Source organism: Primulina huaijiensis, unplaced genomic scaffold (assembly GCF_012295235.1).
Source record: "Primulina huaijiensis isolate GDHJ02 unplaced genomic scaffold, ASM1229523v2 scaffold11357, whole genome shotgun sequence".
Lineage (NCBI taxonomy): Eukaryota > Viridiplantae > Streptophyta > Magnoliopsida > Lamiales > Gesneriaceae > Primulina > Primulina huaijiensis.
In genome coordinates, this window is record NW_027342327.1 from 73273 (window position 1) to 97091 (window position 23819).

The 23819-nt window shown below is 32.1% G+C and overlaps 3 protein-coding genes across 5 annotated transcripts; 2 read left to right on the forward strand and 1 right to left on the reverse strand.

Annotated features, from left to right (window-relative positions):
- Nucleotides 1–1064: 1064 nt before the first annotated feature.
- LOC140965612 (uncharacterized) lies at nucleotides 1065–2443 on the reverse strand. 2 transcript variants are annotated; one of them, XM_073425729.1, is made up of 3 exons: nucleotides 2283–2443; nucleotides 1357–2106; nucleotides 1065–1246 (listed from the first exon to the last, which is right to left on the reverse strand). In XM_073425729.1, exons 2-3 carry the CDS (start codon nucleotides 2076–2078, stop codon nucleotides 1231–1233), a joined length of 738 nt encoding a protein of 245 aa, XP_073281830.1. In that variant the 5' UTR covers nucleotides 2079–2106; nucleotides 2283–2443; the 3' UTR covers nucleotides 1065–1230. The 2 variants fall into 2 exon arrangements, with proteins under 2 accessions (XP_073281830.1, XP_073281831.1); XM_073425730.1 differs by having other exon boundaries at nucleotides 1357–2100; nucleotides 2283–2437.
- A 351-nt stretch (nucleotides 2444–2794) lies between these two features.
- LOC140965581 (reticulon-like protein B5) lies at nucleotides 2795–4753 on the forward strand. Of its 2 annotated transcripts, none has more exons than XM_073425674.1 (5): nucleotides 2795–3106; nucleotides 3556–3736; nucleotides 3831–3972; nucleotides 4203–4272; nucleotides 4366–4753. In XM_073425674.1, exons 1-5 carry the CDS (start codon nucleotides 2890–2892, stop codon nucleotides 4533–4535), a joined length of 780 nt encoding a protein of 259 aa, XP_073281775.1. In that variant the 5' UTR covers nucleotides 2795–2889; the 3' UTR covers nucleotides 4536–4753. The 2 variants fall into 2 exon arrangements, with proteins under 2 accessions (XP_073281775.1, XP_073281776.1); XM_073425675.1 differs by having other exon boundaries at nucleotides 2795–3100.
- Nucleotides 4754–21166: 16413 nt separating this feature from the next.
- Nucleotides 21167–22952, forward strand: LOC140965600 (delta(8)-fatty-acid desaturase-like). Its single transcript, XM_073425709.1, has one exon. The coding sequence runs from the start codon at nucleotides 21482–21484 to the stop codon at nucleotides 22829–22831; it is 1350 nt and encodes a 449-aa protein (XP_073281810.1). The 5' UTR covers nucleotides 21167–21481; the 3' UTR covers nucleotides 22832–22952.
- Nucleotides 22953–23819: the final 867 nt, after the last annotated feature.

A 23819-nucleotide genomic window follows, 5' to 3' on the forward strand; every position in this document is an offset into this window, starting at 1 on the left:
AAATAAAAATTTTAATTTTAGTCTTGTAACTTGAGTTGTTTTAAGTTTTAGTCTTGTAACTTGTCAAAGTTTAGTTTTCATCCACTAACTTTGATTTTTTTTTATTTTAGTCGTCTTTTTGCTCGAAATTACTAAATCCACCGAATATTGTTTATTTGACATTGATCTTATTTTTATATGATTCATAATTCATATGACAAAAATAAAACATGTGTTATATACATTAAAATCAATATGAGCAAAATAAAACAAAACATCAATCAATATTTCAAAATTGGAGAAAAAGTTTATCGTTTTCTTTTAGTTTTTAATAGATGAATTTTGATGTATATAATATAGACTTTATTCTTAACACATAAACCACGTAAGAGAGCGTCGGTGTCAAATAAACAATATTTTACTGTTTTTGAGCGGAAAAAATGACCAAAAAACATTTAAGTTAGTGAATAAAAATCAAACTTATATTATATGACTAGAATCCAAAACATGTAAATTTACATAACTAAAATCACATTTTTTTCCAAAAACACACTGATAAACAACTTTTGAATAACTATCATTTTAATTTTTTTAATAAAATAATATTTAGTTATAAATAATTTTATTCAATTTATTTTTCATTTCTTATACCAATAACATGAGCATAATAAATATGTAATTTCATCTTCATTTTATTTCATAGTTGATTCTATTATTTCCTTATTACTATCAAATCCATCAATTATGTTTCCGAATTTCATTCTTGACAATACAAAAAGATGGGTTAAAAAAACCAATATTTCATCAATATCTATTTTTTTGTATAATTAGTACGTTTCGCATATATTACTTTTTACTAAAATTATATCATTCACAATACTTCTGATTATTAGTTCGCCTACAAGGTATTATTTCATATCGAACGATATTTATCTTTATTTTAGGCAGCTAAATCGACTAGTGACGTGATTAAAATATACGGTATGTTTCTTAATGAGTTTCATTATCTTACGTTGAGAGACATACATCTTGGTACCTGTTGTATATTCAATGACTTTGTTCATACAATTTGCATGTATATACAGATAAAATAAATGTCATAATTAAATAAAATCGTAAAATATTATTAAAATAAAGATTTTTTATATATATGTCTCAATAAAACTCGAACCACAAGTTGACTCGCTGAGTACCTAATCTAACCAAGTGCATTTAGAATTAGAAGCAACACCAAATCTTCAAGAAAAACTTTCAGTTTAGGTAGATCCTGCAATATCCAATGAAACATAGGTTGAACAAAACAAAAAAAAAAAATTTATAGATCATCCATCATATATCATTATCAACAAATTTTTAACCAAGAATTTATGTTCGTACCAATCGAGTATCTTGATTCGGCATTTGGGAGCGGCGGCACCTCGGCCATCTTGAACTTGGCTGAGGCTCACTCCACCGCAGAGAACCTTCACCTCAACAGTTCCAATTGCCCATCCGCTGCTCTTTATCCCGATCCCACTCTCGATCTCAACATTCATGACCAGTTTCCTGTTCTTGAATCCATTACTCAATTCTTCAGCTATCTTGCTCTCTAAAATCTCTTTTTCTGCCCTTGTAGTGAATTTCAACGTTGTCACGTTGTTCTTGTCCTGCGTGAATCCTGGCACCGTAACCTGTCCAAGATCTGTGTCCCCATTAACTGCGTTAACATATATCCTCGTCCTGTCGTACTCCATTCTCAAGTTCGAATTCGGGTTCTTGACTTCCACGCTTACGATGGATTGTGCGTCTAATGTGAGGCCATCAGGGGTTGTGGTGACGTTGAATTTCTTGAAATCGATGGATTTGAGGTGGATTTCAGGGAGGCGGGGTTCGAACCACAGGAAGAAAAAGCCGAGTGCCGAGAAGAGGAAGAGCAGTGAGATGGCGGTGACGATGGAGATTCCGCAGCAGAAGTTGCGGCAGCACGTGTTTCGTTCCTTTTGGAGCCGTAGAGAAGGCGGCAGGGCCGCTTTTCGTGGCAGCGGCTTGACTGGGGTGGTGGGGTCTCTGTATCCCGGCGGCTTTTGCAGCGGCGGAGGTGGTGTTTGCCCGATCGACATAATTTCTTCCCTCAGGAAATTCCTGTTTCTGAATAATACATAGATTCAAAGAAATCATCGTCCCAGTTCTTGAGAAAATCCTAAAATCACAAAAGGTATATTCGAGAAATATACAGATCATGCATGCAATTTTTTTTTAAAAAAAAATGTAAAAGATCAAACATTTCTTGATACAGATCAGAAAATGGGATTGGAATATCTTACCAGAATCTTTATGATCTGAGACTGATTTCGTATAAATCTAATATTGAAACAAGTTTTAGAATCGAACATTGAAGGAAGAGGTTGATCATGATACAATGTATGGTGATAGATTTGGGAAACAAGGAGACATCAACATTGATCACCGATCATTAATGCAACTACAGTACCATTAATATATATATAACACAAAAACTCTTGTGAGATGGTCTCACGGATCAATTTCGTGGGTCGAATATCTTATTTGGATTATCAATAAAAAAATATTACTTTTTATGCTAAGAGTATTACTTTTNAACAAATATACTATCAAATGATGCAACTACTTTGGAAGTTAATAGGTCAATTGAAAATAAATGAAAGTTCTATTTTACCCCTTATAATTTTTGTTTTTAGTAGAAGAGAATAGACAAAAATATAAATTCTAATCAAATATAAAATCATATCTAAAAAAATGAAGGAAAAATAAAATTTAAAGAGCTTCCGAACCATGTTCCAAACCTGAGGTACGATTTAAAGGTTGACCGAAACAGTTATTCCATCTCTTCCTCTCTTTCCAGCTCCCAACATTTTTAGTTCCAAATCATTTCTTCTTCGGTGGGGTTCATCAATGGCGGAACAGGAAGAGATTTCCGACCCAGATAGAGAGTCCATGGTACATGAGATCTCCGACAATATCACCGCCGGGGACCATTCATCGTCGTCCGCTTCTTCCAATTCAGACTCCGAGGAGAAGATAGCGCGATCGCCTCCTCACTTCAAAGCTAAGACTGACCCGTTCTTATACCGTGAGAAAGCAGAGAATAAGGCCTTCGGTGGAGGTCAACTTGAGTTTCTTACTCTTTGTAGCGATCGGTTTTGTACTTTGATTTTATTATTTGATTTTTTGTTTTTTTTTTGGGTTCTATGGAGAAGCTAATGGTAGTATTTGTATGCTTTAAATCGACCAATACTGCTGGGATGTTTGAAATGTTGTGCGATTACAAGTTACGTTTGAATATGTGGATGGAAGTGCTGTTATTATTTTTATGGGTTTATAGAGGTTTTAAAGTCCTGAAGTTTCAGTAGAATGCGATGTTATTTTAGGTTTCGAAGTTGTATCATGGTTTTGGCTCTTAATTTGGCAGTACGGCTGTTTTTTCTAGTTTGAGCTAAAAAAGATTTGATTTTGAACATTCAGTGTGGAGGTTAGGTTTTCAATTTCATATTAGACGTGTTTGTATGTGTTCTGGGATTTAATGCGAATTTGACATTTTTTTATTTGGATTTCTTGTAGCTGCTGATTTATTCTTGTGGAGGGACAAAAGCATATCTGCTACCGCACTCGGGGTTGCTACCGCTATCTGGTTCTTTTTTGCAGTGCTTGATTACTATTTGATTACTCTGGTCTGCCACATTTGGATTTTTGCCCTCTCCATGTTATTCTTGTGGTCCAATGTTACGATCATCATTAACAAGTGAGTTTATTCATGACTTCTGTTGTTTGCCTCATTTCTTTGTGGTTCTATTTCCCAGTTCTGTAACGTGGCATCATCGCTTGTGTGCTCGCAGGAGACCGTCACATATACCGGAAGTCCGACTTCCCCAGGAACCATTTATTGAGTTTGCTACGACTCTCTGTAGTGAGATCAACAATGCTCTGGCTGCGATTAGAGAAACTGCTTCTGTCAGGGATCTTAAAAAGTTCCTCGAGGTCAGAAACTGGATATTAGAACCGATCTAGCACATCACCTTTGGTTATAGAGAGCATATATTGTCGTTGCATTTTGAATAATTTTTATACAAACATAAGCACAAGGAGCGACTGGAACCAATCCCTACGTCCCAACTATACTCTGTCCCACGATTCATCACACCTTTTTCATAATTCACAATTGATCTATTTGATATTTGGCATTGGGCCATTGGACATTGATTTACCAGGTAATTGGTGTGTTGTGGATTATCTCCATCGTGGGCAGCTTCTGCAACTTCGTCACACTGGTTTATATATGTAATGAGTCCATGATCTCGTTACCCCTTATTGGATTATGATTCGTGTTTGCTATAGTTCGTGCTGACACTTTTCTTTCTTCTTTTCACGAAGTATTTGTTTTCCTCCACACGGTGCCTGTTTTATATGAGATGTACGAGGACAAAGTTGAGGCATTGGCAGAGAAAGCGATGATGACAATCAAGAAGCAGTATGCAGCCTTCGATGCAAAAGTTGTGAGTAAGATCCCAACAGGACTAATGAACAAATACAAGAAAGCTTAAAGAATATTTCTTGCTGAATGCCTATGGTCCTATTATGGAACAACTCTGGCTGTCTTTTCCTTGTATGGGTCTTTCAATCCCCTTGTCCAACATGTTAACTACTGCAGTTTTTTTTTTCATTTTCCTTTTCTTTATTAGAGATAAGAGTTAAAATGTTAATATGTTTCTTCACTACGTATTGGATGTTTACCTAAAATCAATTACAACCCTTGTCCATACATATTGGTTTTCTAAGATGCAATTTGATTGAGCCTAGATCATGGCCACCAAAATATCCGAACTAGAATTGAGGACTTGTGATTTGGTTTCTTGTTTTAGAAACTTAGGAATTAGAATCTAGACTGGAATCAGAATCATCTGGAAAGTTGATTCAATCATAAGTTAATATTTTTAGAGTTCCCCCCTTACATCATAGAAATTTAAGCTATATGATTAGGAACACTTTTCATAGTTACTTTATACGAAAGGGATATCTTAAAACAAAAATCAAAGAATATCATATACGACATGTATATCTTTATGAGAGTCAAATTAAAATTAATAAAAAAAAATTATTTGTGTCTTATAATGCTTCTAGTTCTATATTCATTTAAATTATCAATTATCTCAATTTTCCACATGTTATCGATTAAAAAAAATGAATCTATTTGATAAAAAGAACAGAAAAAAGGAAATTGCTTACTGTATTTAATTTTTATTATTGGTTACGCTGTTGAAGCAAACTTTCCCACTTATTTTACCATTGACCAATAATTGCAATTTTCCCCAATTAATATAAGTTTTGTCCCACTGGATCTGATATAAATAATTTATTAGTTAAATAATGTGTCAACAAATTATTCATAAATCGACTACTCCTAAAGATACAATGTGAAAACCAATTAATTTCAAAAAGAAAGAATCGAGGTCTTGGACATCACCATCGATCCTTCTCCACAATTTCATGTGACAACAAAGGCAATTTGCATAGGAGTTTGGTTGAAGACAAGGTGGAAGAACATTTAGCGAGGACAAGTAAGATGTTTTTTTAGGGTTGGTCCCCATAAGCAAAGGCTTCATTCGAATACAAAACAACATTGAATTTTAGAATATTCTATACTAGGCAAAATTTGTCCCATGGACCCTTCTTGTTTCCATGTTTTTCTTCACAATACAAGGGTTTTCATTTTGCTTGCGTATGTTTAGAACTTTTGATGTGGCTATCCGGATATACGCTATGCGATGTTCGATGCAGGACATGTACAATAGTATTATGAACTCCTATCGAGTAACAACAATAGCAGACAAGAGCACGCAGTCGTCGTTCGGTAATTCCAAGGGTTTGATGCATGGTAATTAAGGGCTGAGTAGGTCGTTTCGGGTGCTCGATTTGTAGCCACTGATATGTTCATATTTTACCGGTTCTTGGCTTATAGTGTCCCAACGGAGCTACTGTCACATACTACCTGGAACTTGACTAGGTCTCGAGACAGTTAATAATTGCCACTCCTATTACATAATTCTTGCATACTTATCGACTGTGGCGCATTCGAATTAATTGTCTGAGAGATGGGAAGGACCAGAATTAGTCGGGTGAAGCCTGGACATGTTATATATAAAAGTTATGTAATAATATACATATATATGGTGGATCAAGAATCAATGTTGTCGGGGCAGCTTGGAAAAAAAATAAAATAATTCCCACAAAGAAACAAAAAGAGAGAAAAATTGTAAACATGTGGCCCTATCCACCACACAAAAAAAAAATCAGATGTTTAACAGCACTTCTGGTTATATTACATCCATTTCGATCCTTGTAAATAACATTAAATCTTCTTGTCGTGTTTATAGATACAAAATGATAATTTGCAATAACATCTATAGTTTTAAAGATTCCAATGTTTACATAGTAAAATTAAATCTTTATAAAAAAATATCAGACAAATAAACAAAAAATACTCGGGATATTTTTTATATGTACGAGTTTGAGACTCTTTAAGTTTGAGATTCTTTGTTAACCGAAGTTACATCCATATATATCTATATATATATAGGACGGATATACAATCAGCAAAATTCGGAAAAATTTACAAAAATAAGAAGTATATAATTGACAAGATTTTTTTAAAAAATGATATCAGACTTACAAGATGAGGAAATACAATCTGAATCAAAATCTTATCTTCTTATGTCAAGTCATTACAAAAACAAGAATTATTAAAAATGAAAAAAAAAATGTAATCCCAGATACCTAAATTCGTCGAAAAATGTTGCAAGTCTTGGGAAAGCGATTACTCTTATTCATTGGAAATCCATAAAAATTCGGCAAAACCGAAAACTCAGCCTTATTTGGCTTTGGATGATCCCAGCAAGCTAAAAAGACTTGTTGCACCTCATCAATCTATCGGCGCCTTGACGGTCTACATTTCTGCAATCTGGTCTACGAACTTTTTCCATGCATTGCTGGAATTCTACTTTCACCTCTTTTTCCTTCTTCTTTGCATGTACATAATAAGCATACAAGTTCCACTCATTTTTCTGAAATTAAACAAAAAGAAACAAACAGAGAAGCATGGTTAATTAAGGCTAATCAATTACAGTTTTCAAGATTTAATCCAAAACCAACCTTATTTAATTAGTACTGGCAAAGTAACACCAAATAAAGAAGGCCATTTAACAAGCAGATGAACTGATTTAAAAGTAATATAATTGCATGCAGGTGACATGTAACAGTCTTATAATTAAGGATGGGAAGAAAGTTATTGTTACTGAATGAATATAACGAAAAATGTAATTTTCCCGGACAATATATACACNGAGCTCTCCATATCACACAAAGACTGAGAAGGAGGACTAACTTGTCGTGAATTGCTCCAACTTTTAGCCCTTTTCAACCCGTTTTGAGCGTCCGTTTTCGTGGATTTATCGAAATCCATAACTGAATTATAATCATAATCTGAACTGTTTCGTGGAGATGGCTCAAGAGAATTGCTCAAACTTTGAATCTCACTAACTTTTCGGTCAAGATCAACGACCCTGGTGTTCTTTCTTGAAGACCCTAATGTCTGATACAATGGCTTCAGAAACCCGAAACACTTGTGAAGAATTCTTCTGTATGAATTCCTCCATTTCTTGATAAAATCTATGTTTTTATTTACTAGAGTATTTATTGATGAAACGGGCGATCCGGGAACGGAACTTGTAGTAGTCGTCGAGACCTCAACTTTCGTTGATCTGTGAGCATACACTGGTTTGATGTGCCCATCAGAGAAAATTTCATCAGCATCAACGAGAGCTGATATTGCAGTGGCAGGAACATCGAAGTCGAAATTCTGTTCGAATTTTTCGGTCGAAATCGAGTTAAGAATGTCGAGGAGATTATGGGATGAAGAGGGTTTATGGTGTGTCAACCAGCTGTAAGAAAAACTTTCAGTAGCCAGAGGTCTTGATGTATCTTCCATGGTGGTGAGAATTAAAGGGTACAAGTCATGTGCAGTGTTTTGAGGACTAAGAAAATGGTTTTATACATTTTACAAGTAATTTGACATTAAACTTTATCAACTATTATTTATAAATGTCAGGTTCGAGATTTAATTATATCGATAATTCTCTTGTGATCCAAAAACTCCAAGAACAAAAACAAAATTCGTACTTCGAATTGGTCACAATTGCGTCTCAGTTATAACTTGACTGACTTTGCAATTTGATACATTTTTCATCGGAATGCTCACATGATGATAAATAATATCTAAAGTCATGTTAATTACTTCGGTGGAAGGCAAAAACTTATGTTAGACGGTCTCACGGGTCTTATTTTGTAAGACGGATCTCTTATTTGGGTCATCCACGAAAAAGTATTACTTTTTATGCTAAGAGTATTATTTTTTATTGTGAATATCGGTAGGATTGACCCGTCACACAGATAAAGATTCGTGAAATAGTCTCACAAGAGACCTACTCTCTATGGAAAAGAGGACTAATTAAAGTATGAAGTGCAAAGCAAGCAATAAAATAAGTTAGTAAATCAAAACTAAAAATGGGAAAAAATAGTTGAGCAAAATAGTTATTTTCCTATTAAATTTTGACCAATTAGAGAAAAAAAGATCAAGTAGTGTGAGTGCTTGTTTTTTTTTTCATTTTTCCTTTTTGGAAATGATTTTCACAACTTTTAAAATTTTCATGTTTTTATTTAAAAGTCAGTCAAGTTAATCATCCTATATTTATTGTTATGTAAAAGAAGCTTCCATAACTAGGGGCCCAAGATCACAAGGGCATGTGACAATATGTATGGTTTGTATTTATTTTTCAGAGCAAAAAAAAGATCATTATTATTATTATTATTATTATTATTATTATTATTATTATTAAATTTTGAATTTAAAAAAAAAATCGTTTTTTTCTACAACTTATTCAATTTTAGATTTTGGTTCACTAAATTTTTGAAGTTTTGGTTTTAATGCACCAACTTTTAATGTTCGACTATTTTGATCTAGTTGCTTATATGACACTAGAAAATATTGACATGAAATTAAAAAATGCTGATATGACGTCGAAAACTACTGATTTATCATATTTCACTTCAGCGATTAGACAAAAACTAAAAATTAAAAGTATTGTACCAAAACACAAGTTAATGGACAAAAACCCAAAATTGAAAAGGTTAATGGACACAGAAAAATTATTTCCCTGAAAATAATTACCTGTATTATTTAAAGTCAATATATTTGTAACTGTATTTTGTATTGAATTTTCACAATAAATATGAACAAACCAAACGTTTGATAATTCTTTTAATACTCACTTCTCATATATATTGTTTCAACATGTATTGTTTTCTTTAATTTTCATTCAATTTTATCATCGAGATGGAAAGTTTAGAAATAGGAATTTTTTTACAAATTTAAAGTGAAATGTATTTGACGATTTGTCTGATTTATATAACAAGTATTTAATATTATCATCTTTAGTGGTGTAATGACATAAATATCTCTAAAAAAAGAAAATAGGGTCGACCCTAGGTTCAATCGAAAGCCCCCGCCCCCACTAATATAATAAAAAAAAATTTACATGTCCCTAAGGTTACATGAATAAACAATTTAATGTTGTTTGCTGTTAAAAAAATTAAAAATGTAAGACTTTCAAATACAATTTAATGTTGGTGTGCGAGTGTTCTAGATGCATGCTTACGCAATGACAAATTTAAAAGTTGTAAACTTTAATAAAAGCAGAAGAATAAAATTAGAAAGCAAGTCCTTTATCTTCATTTGTTTGTGAAAGTTCATGATTAATGTTCCAATTCTCACCACACCAACACACGAAATAAATAACCAACATTTTTATGTGCAATATTTCAATATAGGGAAAAAATATAATATAATTTTCGTCTATTTTTCAACAATTTAGTCCTTTAATTTCCGCACACTTGAGTGTCAGACACGTTAATGCCGTCACGTAAGAAAAAAAAATACCAAAATTACAACAACAAAAAACACAAAAATAGCAGACTAAAACTAAAAGTAGACAACATATAAAAGACTAAAATCTCAAATAAAAAAAATATATTGAGACCAAGTATAGATTTTATTTAGGTTCCCAAGTCACCTCCGGACTACAAGAAAGAAGGTTTCAGAAATAAAAATCCTCGCGTCTATATATCATATTTTCGTTTCCAAATTAATGACACTCAAAACATAAATTTCAATCAAAAAAATGTTGAGTACGTCTCTTGTGAGACCGTGTCACGAATCTTTATCTGTGAGACGGGTCAACCCTACCGATATTCACAATAAAAAGTAATACTCTTAACATAAAAAGTAATAATTTTTCATGGATGACCCAAATAAGAGATCCGTCTCACAAAATACGACCCGTGAGACCGTCTCACACAAATTTTTGTCAAAAATGTTTCTGAAAACCCCGTCAGCCATTTTTTTTTGTTGTCAATCTTGATGATATCTAGATATTTAATCAAGATATTATAGAAAATCAATAATAATAAAAATGATAACAACAAATAATATATTAAAAAAAGAAAATGGAAAAAGGAGAAGACAAGGGTCCCCATGATGTCGGGCAAGAAAACATAAAAAAAGAAAGCTACAATATATGCAAAGGTTGATTTCCCCCAAACATAACTTTAGAATTGTGTTTTGCGTCGTTCAATTCCATCCCCACAAGCAATTATGACATTTCGTAGCAAAACCAAACGAAAGTTTTCTGGTACTTTGTTGTGTTTCATTACAAGACATGCACGTTTCCACATTCATTTAGGAAGTTTCATAGATATATGGATTTAAACAAATAAGATCTTTGAAATCTTCTTAAGAAAACGAAGTCAAAATGATATAATATGTATGAGTGGCTCGAAACCAACCATCCGGATAAAAAGCTTGAATAAGGGTTTTTTGGGCTGAAAATTTATAAAATATATATTTGTTATAGTTGTATTGTTTTTATGCCTTTAGAATTTTTTTTAAAAAAAAAGACACTTATGAAAATATTTCACGGGCCAATTTTTTTTAAGCGAATCTCCTATCCGATTCGACTCATGAAAAAGTAATACTTTTAATCCCAAAAATATTATTTATCATTCCAGATATAGACCGAGTAGAAGAGATTTACTCGATTTAGATTTTAATATCCAATTTATTCATAAAAACTTTGAAAGAACTGAATTATTTGAGTTACTATAAGCTCAAATAGTTAATCAAATTAAGCTCGAATGCATCAAATTCAATTTCTTGAATTTAACTAGGTTTTTGGAATAAATCAAAATCAATTTTTTTAATATAAAAATAGCAAAGTGTATTAATCATCCATTAATTAAATTCTTTTAATTATTGATGATTGAATTAACTTTCAATTTAACCAACCAAATGGTGATTACCATCTAGCAAACATCACTTCATGATTTTTAGGCACTGACTGATAGTGTTTTCTTGAATCTTTACTTACAATTAACACGCAGTGTGAAGTTGACATCGCCCGATATATCAGATCTTGGACATATTTGTTTATAACTTATTTAAATTATAAATACGATGCAGGTTTTCTATAAGACGGTCTCACAGTCAACCTGATTCATACCTACAATGAAAAGTAATACTTTTGTCATTAAAAGTAATATTTTTTTAATTTGTTGGTTTAGATTGGATATTCGTATCACAAAATTGATCTGCGAGACGGTCTCATGAGACTTTTTGAGTAGAAAAACCACGAGTGTATTCATTTAAAAACAAAAAGAAGAAGAAACCTGGCTGCACACAGAATTAATACTTTGAGAGGTTAATGGATCAAAAGTCTAGAAATCAATCGGTCAAATAATTCCATCTACAAAAGTTCCGCATAAAATTCTCTGTAAAGTGTATCGTCCAAATTTATAGTTTTCTAAAAAGTCGATTTTTAAAAAAAAAAGAATTTGAATGGCATTTCGATTGTAAGATTCGGTGTATCATAGGGTGAACTAATCCATATTTTTTTATCACAGTTCTGATATGTTGTCGATCGACTCATCGTTTTAGGTGTCATTCATGTTGAGAAAATTAAGCTATGTGGCTCCTCATTGTATACCTATAAAAGACAGAGCATATCGAACAATCGATTTATTCCAAATAAATTATATTCTTTCCACTTATATAGTTATATTGTATATTTGCTCGAGCAAATCCGTTTTGCTGTGGAGTGCTTGGACATGTGAATTGACGATATATTCGACATTCTCGAAGGAAATTGCGGAACATCATTCCTCATGATAAAGGTAAACATTTAGCAAAATTTGAAATGTCGAGAATCTTCAAATATAACAGACACAGTCATCTAATTCGACAACGAAAAACGGGTTTTAACAATGTTACATGTTCTTGGATCTCTAGTCTCAAGAACCCTCAAAACTTCTCAACCAGCTTCTGAGGTTGGAACAAAAGGTATATATATAGGTATGCATGATTCAAAGCATGAGAGGATGAAAAAGTGAAGAGGAAACTGGCAAACTGTCCATTACCTAATTCCCGAGCTCAAAGATGGCGCTTATAGGCTCCACAAAAGACATGGATTTTCGTCGTTAAGTGATCCGAAAATCAGCACAAGCTCGTGGCGGCCTTTTCATTTTCCCATGCATGAAGCCATGCTATACGCTCTTTGTTATGCTCTCTCTTTTCTCAGAAAATGTATCTAATAGATCAAGAAGATTTTGGGCTGTTTGGGCTTTATTGATTCTTCCTTTTGGGCTTGAGTTGGTCACTTAACCTGTAACAAAGTTACAAATTTTAGTGGCAGAACTCTGAGTCTTGTCCATTGTGTCGTATCGTTGGAATTAGTACAGTCTTCTCGGACTCAAGCTAGGAGGGATTCGATTTGGAAAATGATTCAAAATAATATTTATTTTCGGTATATTTGGAAACCACGTAATTATTATCGAAATTGTATAACTTCATATGAAGTGGATTTTAGATTTACTTCGGTTATGCTTGAATATAAAGATTTTTAATTTGGAGGAGGATTTCATAGATATATTTCAAATGACATTGAATATTTGGAATCCAATGAAATCGCTATCGAAATTGTATAACTTAGATATGAAATAGATTTGAAATTCATTTGAATTTTTTTTATATAATGAAATCAAAGAATTTGAAATCAGGAAATCATCCATCCAGGCTGGGTTTAAAAAATTAAAATGGATACGGGTTTGAAAATAGAATTATAGTTTTTAATATTTACTTACTAACAAATCATATTTATTATATATTATAAAAAAAACATTTATTCTAAAACATAATTATAACCTCTATACGAAATGTTGATATGGATAAAAAAACGAGTTGTTCGTATAGCATCTACGAATATTACTGAAAATCTTGTTAAAATACTTTTCCGCGAAGGTTTTATTGAAAACGAATCGTAATATTATTGGAAATCATATATTATAAAAGACTTGCATGTTTTGTTCTGAATTCAGATGATCATATGAACATCATGTATAGAAACATAAAAACCCTTATGAGATCGTCTCACGAGTCAATTTTGTGATATAGATCTTCTACCGACCTGATCCATAAAAAAATATAATTTCTAATGTCAAATATATTATTTCACTTCAAATATATACCGATCCATTTCAAGAATAAAAATTTGTGATATCATAACTCAAAAGACATGCTCGTACAAAAATATGTTGTTAAGTAACAATCTTGTTTTAATATAGAACCAAACTAATTAAGCTACCTAACACAGCTATGGTCAGATATGAATGAAAAGCAAGAAGTTTGCTAGAGCCATGTCGGAAATGTACGAACTTGAAGGAGAAATAGGGGACAGCCAGTTTAGTTTGGGCATGTTGAGGTTTTACACGTCTCTTTCTAAATCATCTATTGATATTATTAAGATTCGGATAATATATACAAATTTGGTATCATGGTCTAAATTATTTTTTTTTCATTTTTTCATTTGAAATTATATGAACTTCCGTTAATTTTTACTATTACGATGTTACTTATATTTGAATATAAATCAAATTATGGAGTATTATTGGTGTATCATAAAAAATGGGTTTTAGGAAGATAACAAATTTAGTCCTCTAAATTGTCTTCTTTTATGTTATCGTCCTCTAATTTGTCAAAATTGAGTCTTAATCCTATAGTTTTTTTTGTTGGTTTTCTTATCTTATTTTGTCGGGTGATGACTAGGTGTCAGTTATATCACCAATTTTATGGTGCCATGTCAAAAAAAATTGTGTCATGTCACAATTTTTCGTATCGCATCAACGATCTAGAAAAATAAAATCAGTAAAAACCAACAAAAAAACAAAGTTACAGGATTAAGATCCAACTTCGACAAACCAGATATCGAAAATAAAAAAACATAATAGTTGAATTGTTATAATTTTAAAAAGATTTAAGTTCCACATTTACCACAAACTATAAATTTTGATACAACAATTGTTCAATCCTTTAATTATATCGAAGCCAAGGTAACACATTTGATTCTTCCCGTGGATACACCACATGAAGTTACTAGAAAAAGGGTTTTTATGAAGCAATAACGACAAGTTCCGAGGGCGATCAAAATATGACTCTTGTGTTTTTACACAGTTTAAAATATTTGAATTATATTTTTCTCATTAACTATAATATTTAGTAAACTAGAAGTCCTCGATCCTACATAAATTGTTGGTTCTAGAACCTTGGACTTGCCTAATTCCAATGAATCGTTAGTTAATAAAATGTGAATTCCACATGGGCGGACCTATCATGGGGGCTAGTCCTTCTATATTTATAGGTTTTATCTATATTATTTTTTAAACTTGAGGCATATATGGTAACCGATTTGGTTAATTAACGTGACATCAAAATAAATTTACATCGTAACGAAGAGAAAAAACTTCTCTCGCGGATCTATTTTGAAAACCGCTGCATAAATTTCAAAAACTTATTTTCCAAACATCAAAATTTACCAAATACACATCGTGTATACCTCAATTATGCGTATGTGTGTAAAGTAGGCTCTATATTTATTTATTTTGGGTAGCGGTGTCAATTCGGGTGGGTTGGATAGATTGGATCGGGTTGAGCAATAGTTATATTCAAAAATTGATCAACCCGAACCAAACCCGAACCCGAGTCAACCCAAAAACTCTCAACCCGATCAATCCGATTAACCTGATTTCGAATTTTTTAAAATTTTTTTTTAAAAAAATTAAATAAAATTTTTTAAAAAAATATTTTAATTTAAACACATAATAACAAAAACTATCTCGTATATATGATTTAAATTTGAAAGTCTAATTGTAGAAAAATAAAGTAAATTTACTAAATCAAATAAACAATTGTTTAAAAAATAAAAAATATTCAAAATAAATATTAAATTATTAAAATTTATGATATAAATATATAATAAATATTTTTCAGACATACAATATATAAAAATGTCGGCAATATTTATTAATTATATATTTTTAAAAAATATTAAAATTTCCGGGTTGACCCGAACCCAACTCAACCTGATCATTTTTTTTCGGTTCAGCTATCTGGTCCAGCCTGATCTGACCCGAACCCGAACCCGAAAACCCCAAACCAAAACCTTTTTTTTTGTTGAACCGTGTCGGGTTGTTGGGTCGTGTCTGATTTTGATACCCTTAATTTTGGGTTTCCAATTTTTGATATTTATGGATTAGCTCATGATAAATCTAAATGTGTTGAAAGAGAATACTTAAATTGAGCTATTACGTAGTGTATTGTGTAAGAAATCATATCATAAAAGATCTGAGTTGGGTTAAAAATAATTGTCATTGTTTGGAATAGAAATCGAAATTGTCATTTGAGCTGCTGTATGATTTATAAGATTTTAGTTGCATCGTTACCATAAGTAATCGCCAACATGAACACAGACGAAATCAAAAATATAAGAATATGTAATTGTTCCAAAACAATTTGATATCCTAAAATAAAGTAATAATTTTCTCATAATATGAATTGATTTGTATTAAATTTAAATGAAGCGGGGACAAAAATGAATTTTTAAAATAAATAGTTATAAAAGAAAATATATATTCGAGTAGATGCACAAAATAATGGTCATCGTTACATTTTTACAGATATTATAAAAAAGGTTATTGTTAAAAATGTATATTAATGTACTATATTAAAAAATAAAAAAAATCAAAAATTGTAATTCTTCAAATTCCAAAATTTTCAATATTTTATTTCTCAGCAATCAAATTTGCAAAAAAATTGAGTTATTCTATTATCACAAACTATAAATTTTGATAAATCGAGAGATATTCGTTCTCACAAAATTGATTTATTATTTATTTATTTTCATGTTTGGGTTAACCCCACCCCACCCTGAGGGGAGGGGGTGCTCGCCCCTTATTGGCCCCTGGATTCATATAAGAGCCATTTTAATCAAAAAAGACTTCGACTTGGAGATTTGTTTTTCAATTTTTACTATTTCACAATTTATTAATTCTTTGTTTTTATACCATTTTTAAAAAAAAATGTTCTCTATATTAACTTATTACGAAAATAATAAATAAGTAAACTCTTTACCCTAGTTAGAAAAATTCTTCATTCAACCATAAGATTCGCAAAATTATTTTTAAAAACAATTTTAATTTTTAAAATATAATCTAATGTTCTATATGAAATTTAAAAATATCAGTATAATAAAAGCATGATACAAATTTAATAAAAACAAATAAAAGAATATAAATTAATATCTTGACATATTATCTTTTATTTATAAAATATTTTTCATATAAAATTATCCCCTAAGAAAAATTCGTGGTTCGGGCCATTTCGTTTCAAAACCCAAACCTCGACAAAATACTACTACTAATGAAGAGCTATTCCGCAAAAACACGCGGCTTTGGCGGGTTGGGCTTTTTGAGGGAAAAAAAACTATTTATAAGTAATTATAAAATCATATGAATATTTCAAAATTATTCACCACACATAAATTATTATAAATAATTCAAAATCTATCAATTTGTAAATATAATAATATTTCAAAACTTATCGATCATACATAAATTATTAAAAATAACACAATAAAAAAATCGAAAACAAAAACTCTTATAAGATTGTATCACAAATTTGAAATACAGATTTTCAATCATATCCAATTCATTAAAGTATTAATTTTTAATTCAAAGATGTTACTTTTAATGATGTATATAGATCGAGTCGACTCGTCTTACATGTATAAAAGACAGTTTAACAAGAGACTTACTCATTTAAAAACATGGTGCTGAGGTTGTCAAACTCCGCCAACAAACTTTCTTAAATTGATATGGGAAATGTTTTATTTTATTCGATTTTAAAAAAAAATCATAAGGTGGAAAGCTTTCTTTTCTAAAGGAAAGAAATAATCTATGATGAAAAAAATTTATTTCTGTTGAAAAATTATTTAAAAATGTGAAAAATATTTGTGTTGAAAATGTGAATGTTGAAAATTAGGTAAAATTAGGTGTTGAATATTGAAAATTAGCGTGTGATTATGTATGTAATGATGTATTTTATTTTTGGATTATTTGTAAAAATTTTCTATAAATAGATCTCTCATTTGTGAAGAAAATCACAATTGAGTTGAGAGAAAAATATTATAAAGTGTGTAGTGTGATAATTTTAAGAGTTTGAGATTTTTACTTTTTACCGTAAATTTTTACTTTTTCACAACACGTTATCAGCACGAAGCTCTAAAAATCCTCCATATTTTTCCAAGCTCCGAACAGAAAAAAAAGGTAACAAAAGTAATAATATTTATTTTACTGTTATTTATTTATTGTTTATATATTTAATACATAATATAATGTTATTATTAGAAATAATAAAAATAATTATTTCAAAAACTTGTTATAAATCCTGGGAGGATGTTAAGACGACATCCCACACTCTCGGTAAGGGATACGACAAGTATAAAAGCCTATAATGTTTTTAAACAAAATAACTTATGACACCTAATTATAATAATGTGATATGATATACATAATTATTTAAATATGACTAATATTATATACACCATATTATTACCATAAAATTATACAAATACATACATTTATTTTCTTATACACCAACGGTAATAAACGGTAACAAAACGGCTAGTTTTTGCTCTATAAATACAATCTCACAAATACATTCAATCACTCCAACTTTCTCTTCTTCTCTAAAAATTATTCTTCATCAAATTTTCGAAGAAAAAAAGAAGATGGCTTTCACGAGGTTATTTTTAATTATTTTGGTTATCATACTCACCAGTCTTGTATTTATCGGAGAATATCCCCCTCGTGTGTTTTCTTTATTTTTACGAATACTTGTACTTGTTGTTTATCCATTACTTTGTATTGCAATATTCATTAACTAATAAAATGCATCGTAATTTTTAGTACCACCATGGCAAACTTGGCAAAGCTCGAATTCATCGCTCTTGATATTACTGGGAAAAACTATATGCCATGGACTCTTGATGTAGAAATGCATCTTGAGTCATTGGGTCTAAGCGAGACCATTAAAGAAAATGGTATATCTTCATCACAAGAAAAAGCAAAAGCTATAATATTTTTACGACGACACCTTGATGAAGGTTTAAAATGTGAATATCTCATCGAAAAAGATCCCATGGCTCTGTGGAAAGGATTAAAAGAGAGATTTGAACATATAAGGGAAGTTATACTTCCGACCGCCCGTGATGAATGAAATATGTTAAGATTCCAAGACTTTAAAAAAGTCAGTGATTACAATTCAGCGATGTATAGAATAATCTCGCAGTTAAAATTTTGTGGACATGAGGTTACAGAATCGGAAATGCTTGAAAAAACATTTTCCACGTTTCACGCATCAAATATAACACTATAGCAACAATATAGAGTGCGTAGATTTGCGAGATATTCTGAACTCATCTCCTGTCTTCTTGTGGCGGAAAAGATCATACATAAATTATTAAAAATAACACAATAAAAAAATAGAAAACAAAAAAACTCTTATAAGATTGTATCACAAATTTGAAATACAGATTTTCAATCATATCCAATTCATTAAAGTATTGATTTTTAATTCAAATGTGATACTTTTAATGACATATATAGATCGAGTCGATTCGTCTTAAATGTATAAAAGACACTCTAACAAGATACCTACTCATTTAAAAACATGGTGAAGAGGTTGTCAAACTCTGCCAACTTTCTTCAATTGATATGGGAAATGTTTTATTTTATTCGATTTGAAAAAAATCATAAGGTGGAAAGCTACCTTTTCTAAAGGAAAGAAATAATATATGATGAAATAAATTTATTTCAAATATTTTGAAAAATTAACTCTTACTTGAGTTGTAATAATTAATCGAGTAGTATGTTTTTTGTGAGACAATCTCACAAATTTTTATCTGTGAGACGGATCAATCCTACCAATATTTTGCCTTAATTCGAGATGTGGAAAAAGACAATTAAGTGTATTATTGGGTTTTTAAACAATAAAAATACTATATTCCATATTACTTAGTAAAGAAGAGGTGTCGGGCCGAGATACACGCGCTATCCGCCACCCGCATATAAAACTTAGCCCTTAAGAAAAAATCGCGGGCCCCGAGACAAATTACTACTATGACTTGTTCCAAACTATGATGCTCCACGTACACATGACAATGGTCATCAAATGTGGACACGATAACACTCTCTCATCCAAATAAAAAATCAAACAAACTAACGATCCCACATATTTATATTCATTATACAAATCGATCTGATATCTCAAATCAACATATATTGCATGATATTTCTTCATAACACAATAAAAAAATGATACTTTTGTAGTGAAGAATAATACTTCGGACATAAAAGAAAAGTTTCATATCTCTTATTTTTCGACTTATTGATTTTATATATTTGTTCGAAATATTTTACATTATATTTCTTATGTATCTTGGTATATCAAATTTTTGACGATGAATATTTACGACCAAAAAATATATGAATTTAATCTAGTTCAATCAACTCGAATATAAAATATATCCATACATAGACCCATCCAAACACGATAGAAGAATAAGTATCATGCCTATCGTGGATGAATCAAAGGTCTCCTCTAGAATCGGAATACATATGCACAATTTTGTCAGGTTCCCCGAAATTCTATCCAACAAAAATTAAAAAAAGAAGGATAAATATAAAATATCATTTAATTGACTCGAATTAAAAAAATTATCTAATTTAATGCCTTTAATTAGTGAATGAAGTAAATAATTTGCATGAAAACTCAACAAGGATGGTTTGTTAGCTAATTAGAGCCATCCATCTTGCAAATTCACGACTTCAAGAAGAGATGGGGACGACTGCTTTTGTGTATCTTTTTTGACCCCAAATATAACTATTAATTAAAATCATTTTTGGGTCAAAAAAAGTTGCGAAATACATATATTCCTAAATTTGTTAGACACAAAATGGTGTAAATATCTCAAACCTTAATAATAATAACAAATATCTAAGTTATTTTTACCATATCGTAACTAGTCACATGTATATAAGAATCTCATTAAATTTTAAGCCAGAATTCAGAAATAATAATAGTAATAAGTCGTCGGTCCAAGCGACGAGCGCGTGACCGGGTACGACATGGCTCATTCCGATCGAGTAATACGCTTAGGAAGTCTCGGATGTACGCAATCGAATGTTCCGTTCTTGCTCTATGAGGTCCTCAGCTCTCCATCGCACAGATGGTCTCGTCCATTTGAAGTGTAGCAAAGAGGGTTTTGGTTTATAGTTAATTTGGTCGCTATCATAATGAGTCAAGTTTCTTCTCATATAGCATAGACTCGTGTATTTTTTATACATAAAATAAAAGTATATTGTGGAACGCTTAATTTGACAATAACTCATTAATCTCCAATTTTCCCTTAATCCTACCCGATTTCGTAATTATTATTATTATAAAAAGGTAGATCATTGTAATGATCGATAACTTAATTTAGATAAGATAAAAGAGTTCTTAATAAAGTGTATATGTTTGAGCGAAATTCTAGGAGATTTATTACAATCCACCTTTATGACATAATTAATTGATTAAATATGGGTATTAAGATTTATAATTGAAAGATTAAATGATCCTGAAAATTGTTAGAGGAAACTTCCTTGAACGAGAGGTGTCCGAGATTTCTACAAATACACCCACCCGTTCGCCGAATAACACGCGCTAACAACAATACTGTTTACAAAAAACTTCGGTTTTTTGAAGAAAACAAGAACGATCCACCGAATAAAATCAATCCCCTAATTTATTTAAGAAAAAAAGTGAGAATTCACGAAATCAAAGCCCCTCTTAAAAGGGGTTCCTTTCGGTTTCACCAGCCGCCTCGTTTTCTTTGATTCACACATTGGAAGGGTTGGTTTTCAAGGTTGAATCTTGAATTTCTCTTCTTTTTGTGTTAACACATCGTTTGATCTATTCTTTCTTTTTCTTTTTTTTTTGTCCCATTTTTCAACAATGGGGGGAGATATCGAGAAGAAATACATTGCATCTGATGAATTGAAGAAGCACAACAAGCGTGATGATCTCTGGATTTCAATCCAGGGGAAAGTTTACAACGTGACAGAGTGGGCTAAGGAGCATCCTGGCGGAGATATCCCGCTGTTGAATCTGGCTGGACAGGACGTGACTGATGCCTTCATCGCTTTTCATCCAGGTACTGCGTGGAAATACCTTGACAGGTTCTTTACTGGGTATCACCTGGAAGATTTCCAGGTTTCTGAGGTTTCCAGAGATTATAGAAGCCTGGTTTCCAGGTTCTCGAAATCGGGGATGTTCGAGAAGAAAGGGCATGGGGTGATTTATTCCCTTTGTTTTGTTGCCTTATTGCTTTCTGCTTCTGTTTATGGTGTTTTGTGGTCTGATAATTTCTGGGTTCATATGCTTTCTGGAGCATTATTGGGATTTTCTTGGATTCAGGTGGCTTATTTGGGTCATGATTCTGGTCACTATACCATAATGACAAGCAAAGGATTTAATAAAATGGCGCAGATTCTCACCGGGAATTGCCTCACCGGCATCAGTATTGCGTGGTGGAAATGGACTCACAATGCCCACCACATTTCTTGCAACAGTCTTGATTACGATCCAGACCTCCAGCATTTGCCTGTGTTTGCGGTATCATCGGCCCTATTTAAATCGTTGACTTCCCGTTTCTACGGGAGAGAGCTAACGTTCGATCCCCTGTCTAGGTTTTTTGTAAGTTACCAACATTTCACATTCTATCCGGTTATGTGCGGTGCAAGAGTCAATCTATATCTACAGACTTTTTTGTTATTGTTTTCAAAGCGTAAAGTGTCTGACAGGGCAACTAACATAATCGGAATCCTTGTTTTCTGGACGTGGTTCCCTCTTCTCATTTCGTGTTTGCCTAATTGGAATGAAAGGGTGCTGTTTGTCATGACAAGCTTTTGTGTCACCTCAATTCAACATGTACAGTTCTGTCTGAACCACTTTGCAGCAAATGTGTATGTTGGAGCCCCCAAGGGGAATGACTGGTTCGAGAAACAGACAAACGGGACGATTGATATCTCGTGTTCATCTAAGATGGATTGGTTCTTCGGTGGGCTACAATTCCAACTCGAGCATCATCTCTTCCCTAGGCTGCCTAGGTGCCATTTGAGGAGTATTTCACCTCTAGTGCGTGATCTATGCAAGAAGCATAACTTGCCCTACATAAGCTTGTCCTTCTACGAGGCCAACATGTGGACACTAAAGACATTGAGGAATGCTGCTCTTGAGGCTCGGGATTACTCATCCCCGGTCCCAAAAAATCTGCTTTGGGAGGCTGTTAACACACATGGTTGAAGAATGTGATCTTTTCCCAATTTTCCCGCTTGTTATTTCACCGTTTATTAGACTTATTACTAGGCTTTGAATGTCATAAGTCACTTTGCGTTTTCAATTACAAGTTTTCAATTTATGATTTCCCAATTTTATTTTTGTTGTTCAGTCATGCAATTGAATTGATACTTGGCCTTGCAGAAAATTTACATTCTATATTTTACAATAAGCTCGGAGTTTGTAAACTCGAGCAAGGTATAGGCACATACATATTTGATACATTTCAACATCCAATGTGAAGTCTCAGCTTCTTCATTCTGCCACAATCATAACCAAAACTCACATACAAGCTTCATGCTCCTCCATTATCTTTCGGTCTTGGATCTCAAAGAACTGGTAAGAACCAAGTTAAAGGAACGCTTGATCACCAAAAACTTCAGCAATGGCACTACATCTCGAAATAAGTGGGCTTTGGGGCAGCCTACGGATTGAATCAACTGCTCCAAAGCTAGGACATGAGACTTCTGTGGGCCGTTCAGAGCGATGTTGTGAACCCTGTGCTCGTAGATCTTTCCATACTTGTCAAAACGGCTGTCTATGGAATACGCGGTATGCCATGAACGATCCATTATATCATGTTCTCAGAAGGCTGCCACACGCTTATGATGTCAACCCACAAGGTCCTAAAGAATAATATCCTTCCGTGAAATCTCAAAAGATTGATTTGTAGTTTTCTATACCAGCAAATGTGTTGAACGGGTCTTTGAAAACAATATCATCCCTACGTAAGGAAGAAAAGATAAATGAAGAGAGCGCCTAACAAGTCATAGGCTCATGGAAATTGAAGCATGTTTCTTCGCCATGACTGACTATACATGCACAACTCAGTGGAAATCAATCTAGGCAAATTGCATTTCAAAACACCATAATTTTAAATTTCGTGCATTTTTGAAAATGATCTTGAATGCAATTTGGCCTCGTCTCATTATCCATAGCAGTATAATTTACTTCC